This window comes from Rhinoraja longicauda, chromosome 34 (assembly GCF_053455715.1).
Source record: "Rhinoraja longicauda isolate Sanriku21f chromosome 34, sRhiLon1.1, whole genome shotgun sequence".
In the NCBI taxonomy this organism is placed as follows: Eukaryota; Metazoa; Chordata; class Chondrichthyes; order Rajiformes; family Arhynchobatidae; genus Rhinoraja; species Rhinoraja longicauda.
Genome location: NC_135986.1, coordinates 12,553,494 through 12,559,234, shown reverse-complemented (window position 1 = coordinate 12,559,234; position 5,741 = coordinate 12,553,494). Strand labels below are relative to the sequence as shown.

The following is a 5,741-nucleotide window of genomic DNA, read 5'->3' as shown; positions in this document are numbered from 1 at the left end:
TAGGAGGGGTGGTGTTTGGGGTTGTTTACAGGTCAATTACCTACAATTGGAGAATTCAATGTTCAAACCATCAGGTGGTAAGCTATCCAATGGGGTGCTGTTCCTACAGTTTGCTTGTGGCTTCACTCTGGCAATGTAGTTGGCCCAAGACAGAATGGTCTGTATGGGAAGGGGAGTTACAAAGGCCAGGGAGATCCAGCAGGTCATGACGGACGAAGCGCAAGTATTTGGCGAAACGTCATTGAGACTAAGGAGGCCACATCGGGTGCGCCAATATACAGTACATTACGTTAGCAGAGGTCATCTCCCTCACCTGGAAATACTGTGAAATTGGCGGGCAATTTGAAATTGAACCGGTAGCCAAGCACTCTGCAGTCTGCCCTCACTGGTTGTCTGAGCTCCGCCCGCCGCTCACAAATCTCTGTATTTGGTCACAAATAATATTCCCGCCGCCGGCCTCCGACCTGAAACTGGCGGCTGGTTGCTGACTGAGCTGCAGCCAATCGCAGCGCGGGAAGAACATGATTGCTCTGTGCGGCAGCCAATCACACGCTGTGGGCCGGCCCTTCACCAAGGCTTTAAAAGTCGGCCCCAGAGCCGGCTCCGTCATTGCAGCGCCTCTGTTTCAGGTTGGAGCACGACTGTTGAACCACAATGGCCAGGACCAAGCAGACAGCGCGCAAATCGACCGGAGGGAAAGCTCCTCGCAAACAACTGGCGACCAAAGCGGCCCGGAAGAGCGCTCCAGCCACGGGCGGAGTGAAGAAGCCTCACCGCTACCGGCCCGGCACCGTGGCTCTGCGGGAGATCCGGCGCTACCAGAAATCCACCGAGCTGCTCATCCGCAAACTGCCCTTCCAGCGCCTGGTGCGTGAGATCGCTCAGGACTTCAAGACAGACCTGCGCTTCCAGAGCTCGGCCGTCATGGCCCTACAGGAGGCCAGCGAGGCTTACCTGGTGGGGCTCTTTGAGGACACCAACCTGTGCGCCATCCACGCCAAGCGAGTCACCATCATGCCGAAAGACATCCAGCTGGCCCGCCGCATCCGCGGAGAGCGCGCTTAAACTCGGAACCAAGGAAAACAAAAGGCTCTTTTAAGAGCCACTAATCCGGCAGTGGAAAGAGCAGTGCCCTCTTGTTCATTGTCCTCAACATTATCGTCGTGCCTTTCTTACCACAACACACAGCGGCCGAGCGGAGACTGACCCCCATGGGCTGCAGTTTCACTGACGGAACTGGTTAGCATGTGAATCCCCTGATAACACTGATCTTCCCGAGAACAACTCCTTTATTGCGCATTTCCCCCGCGTTCACGTGTCATTGTTCGGCCCTTCCTGTTTGTCATCCCTTCCCACCCAGACACCGTGAGTGGCCCTGAAACAACGTCTGGATCACTGGGTTGTTCTTTCCTTCGCGTGCTCTATCTATCCAGCTGTTCATTATATCATTACAGGGGCAATCAGCGGGACTTTATTTAGCACGGTTCCACGCTCGCTGTTGTTGAACGAAATCACACGCCGCTGATCCTATGCTTCGGGTAGATCTGATTACGTTGCAAATCTCATCGCGGCTTTGTGTGTGCACGACCCGAGCAAACTACGCCCTCTGATTGCTCCTCGCCTCCTTTGTGAAGTACTCTGCTTTCACCGATAACAAATGCCTTAGTACGCACAGAAAAGGCGCGAAAAACAACTGTCTGCCATGCAGTAAACCAGACATTTGAAAAAAAGTCCGCCAAAGTATAATTTGTTCAAAGATTATCCAGAATTAAATCATTCTAAATGTGTTTGTTGAAGCAGTTCCCCTATTTCCCCGTCTCCGAATCTCTTTATTGATTTCTGAAGTAGTATCAATAGATAATAGACAATAGATGCAGTAGTAGGCCATTCGGCCCTTCGAGCCAGCACCGCCATTCAATGTGATTATGGCTGATCATTCATAATCAGTACCCCGTTCCTGCCTTCTCCCCATACCCCCTGACTCCACCATCTTAAGAGCTCTCTCTTGAAAGCTTCCAGAGAATTAGCCTCTACTGCCTTCTGAGGCAGGAAATTCCACAGATTTACAACTCTCTGACTGAAAACGTTTTTCCACATCTCTGTTGTAAATGGTCTACCCTTTATTCTTAAACTGTGGCCCCTGGTTCTGGATTTCCCCAATATTGGGAACATGTTTTCTGCCTCTAACGTGTCCAATCCCTTAATAATCTTATATGTTTCAATAAGATCCCCTCTCATCCTTCTAAATTCGTATATGTACAAGCCTAGTCGCTCCAGCCTTTCAACATACGATAGTCCCACCATTCCTGGAATTAACCTAGTGAACCCACACTGTACGCCCTCAATAGCAAGAATATACTTCCTCAAATTTGGAGACCAAAACTGCACACAGTACTCCAGGTACGGTCTCACTAGGGCCCTGTACAACTGCAGAAGGACCTCTTTGCTCCTATACTCAACTCCCCTTGTTATGAAGGCCAACATTCAATTGGCTTTCTTCACTGCCTACTGTACCTACATGCTTTCTTTCAGTGACTGATGTACTAGGACACCCAGATCTCGTTGTACGTCCCTTTTTCCTAATTTGACAACAATCAGATAATAATCTCCCTTCCTATTCTTACCACCAATGTGGATAACCTCACATTTATCCACATTAAACTGCATCTGCCATGCATTCGCCCACTCACACAACCTGTCCAAGTCACCCTGCAGTCTCATAGCATCTTCCTCACAATTCACAGAGCCACCCAGCTTTGTGTCATATGCAAATTTGCTAATGTTACTTTTAATCCCTTCATCCAAGTAATTAATGTATATTGTAAATATCTGCGGTCCCAGCACCGAGCCTTGCACCACTAGTCACTGCCTGCCATTCTGAAAGGGACCCATTTATCCCCACTCTTTGCTTTCTACGGTCAACCGATATTGTCGAAGGCTTTCTGAAAGTCAAGGTACACTACATTCACCGGCTCTCCCCTGTCCATTTATCCTAGTTACATCCTCAAAAAGAAAAATCAATGTTTACAGTCCAGTTATTCAACTGCAAGGATGACTTTCATTATTCTATAGTTGGTATATATGACAGTCTCGATTCTTGACTCTTGAATCACGATTTGCTGATGTGACAATGCAAATATGCATAATATCCTGCGTGTTTCTGGGAATGTACCTTCCGATTAGCGACTAGACACATTGTAATCTGTCTGAGGTTGTGGATGGGTCCCCCTTCAGAGACTGCGGTCGGAGCCCAGACTGCAGTATGAAAATTTGCTCTGAATAAAACCGTGAACCTAATGCCGAACTGGAATGCGAATTAGAGCAGTTACAGAGAAGGGCAAGGGAAACAGAATGCAAAATTTGGTCGTCTGAAGGAAGGGTCCCAACCCGAAGTGTCGACCACAGACACAAAGCTGGAGTAACTCAGCGGGTCAGACGGCATCTCTGGAGAAAAGGAATAGGTGATGTTTCGGATCGAGACCGTTCCTCAAACCAAAATCCATAAACACAATTGCCCTGGCAGACCCATTGTTTCTGCCTGCTCCTGTACCACTGACATCATTTCCACATACCTAGACTCCATTTTATCCCCCCGGTCCAATCCCTCCCGGCTTCTGTCCAAGATACCTCACACGCCCTTCATCTCTTTAATGACTTGCGCTTTCTGAACTCACTCCCCTGCCCCCAGATAGAACACAGAGATCTCCTGATTCTCATCTTTCACCCCAATCAGCCTCCACACACAACACATCATCCTCTGACATTTCCGCTACCGTCACTGTGATCCCTTCACCGGACACAGCTTCCCATCCTCATCCCTTTCTGCCTTCAACAGAGACCACACTCTCTGCAACTTCTTGTTTTTCATCCCTTCCCACCCAAACCACCCCTTCCCCAGCTACTTTCCTCGACAACCACAGGAGATGTAACTCCTGAGCCTATACCTCCCCCCTCATGTTTACCCAACGACCTCAGCTGTCCTTAACATGAGGCAAAGATTCATGTGCACCTCCTTTAACCACCTCTGTTGTATTTGGTGTTCCTGATGTGGCTTCCTGTACATTGGTGAGACCAGGTGTAGACTTGGCGACTGTTTCGCTGAAGACTTGCGCTCAATCCACCAAGGCCTGGAGTTCCCAGTGGCTAACTATTTTAACTCCCTCTCCAATTCCCATACTGACCTTTCTGTGCTGGGCCTCCTCTAATGCCAGAATTAGGCCACGCGCAAAATGGAGGAACAGTGCCTTATATTTTGCTTGGGTAGCTCACAACCTGATGGTACGAACATTGAATTGACCAGTTTTAAATAATTAACCAACAAACAATTACCAAACCCACCCCTTGTTTTTCTCCCTATCATCCCTTCCCTGTGACTAGCTGGACTCTGACCCAATTCTCCCTTTCCCCATCCCCTTCCATCTATATTCCTTCCTCTATCACAATCCACAACTCTTCTGTCCTTCTCACTCACCTTTTGTTTGTTTTTTTCATATCTGACCATAGTGAAACCACCTGCCTATCAACCATCACCACCTGTATCTACCTATCACTCAACAGGCCTTGGCCTGTTCCAGTTTTCACCCTTCCACACTCCAATCAGTCCAAATGCAGGTAGATCCTATTTATTAAAATCCCCTGCAGTAACTTCCCCAATACATGACCTGTGCCCAACAATGATGCAAATATATCTCCCAGATCCACAGCAATTTTACCCTGGCTTCCCACAATGTACTGGGATACACCTGGCCAGGCCTTAGAGATTTATCCACCTTTGAAAGACTTAGCAAAAATAAAAAATAGGTGCAGGAGTAGGCCACTTGGGCCTTCGAGCCAGCACTGCCATTCAATATGATCATGGCTGATCATCTAAAATCAGTACCCCATTCCTGCTTTTTCTCCAAACCCTTTGATTTCTTTAGCCCTAAGAGCTAAAATCTAACTCTCTCTTGAAAACATCCAGTAAATTAGCCGCCACTGCCTTCTGTGGCAGGGAATTCCAAAGATTCACATCTCTCTGGGTGAAAATGTTTTTCCTCATCTCTGTCCTAAATGGCCTACCTCTTCTTATTTAACTGTGACCCCTGGTTCTGGAACCCCCCAACATCGGGAACATTTTTCATGCGTCTAGCCTGTACAATAGACAATAGACAATAGGTGCAGGAGTAGGCCATTCAGCCCTTCGAGCCAGCACCGCCATTCAATGCGATCATGGCTGATCACTCTCAATCAGTACCCCATTCCTGCCTTCTCCCCATACCCCCTCACTCCGCTATCCTTAAGAGCTCTATCCAGCTCTCTCTTGAAAGCATCCAACGAACTGGCCTCCACTGCCTTCTGAGGCAGAGAATTCCACACCTTCACCACTCTCTGACTGAAAAAGTTCTTCCTCATCTCCGTTCTAAATGGCCTACCCCTTATTCTTAAACTGAGGCCCCTTGTTCTGGACTCCCCCAACATTGGGAACATGTTTCCTGCCTCTAATGTGTCCAATCCCCTAATTATCTTATATGTTTCAATAAGATCCCCCCTCATCCTTCTAAATTCCAGTGTATACAAGCCCAATCGCTCCAGCCTTTCAACATACGACAGTCCCGCCATTCCGGGAATTAACCTAGTGAACCTACGCTGCACGCCCTCCATAGCAAGAATATCCTTCCTCAAATTTGGAGACCAAAACTGCACACAGTACTCCAGGTGCGGTCTCACCAGGGCCCGGTACAACTGTAGAAGGACCTCTTTGC

General features: G+C 48.2%; 1 protein-coding gene across 1 annotated transcript; it reads left to right on the top strand.

Moving 5' to 3' along the window:
* Positions 1-654: 654 nt before the first annotated feature.
* Positions 655-1,085, top strand: LOC144609399 (histone H3). Its single transcript, XM_078427864.1, has one exon. The coding sequence runs from the start codon at positions 655-657 to the stop codon at positions 1,063-1,065; it is 411 nt and encodes a 136-aa protein (XP_078283990.1). The 3' UTR covers positions 1,066-1,085.
* The last annotated feature ends 4,656 nt before the right edge of the window (positions 1,086-5,741 follow it).

Bases quoted from the DNA above. Each gene is read 5' to 3' on its own strand.
- LOC144609399 (XM_078427864.1), top strand. From the start codon at position 655: ATGGCCAGGACCAAGCAGACAGCGCGCAAATCGACCGGAGGGAAAGCT.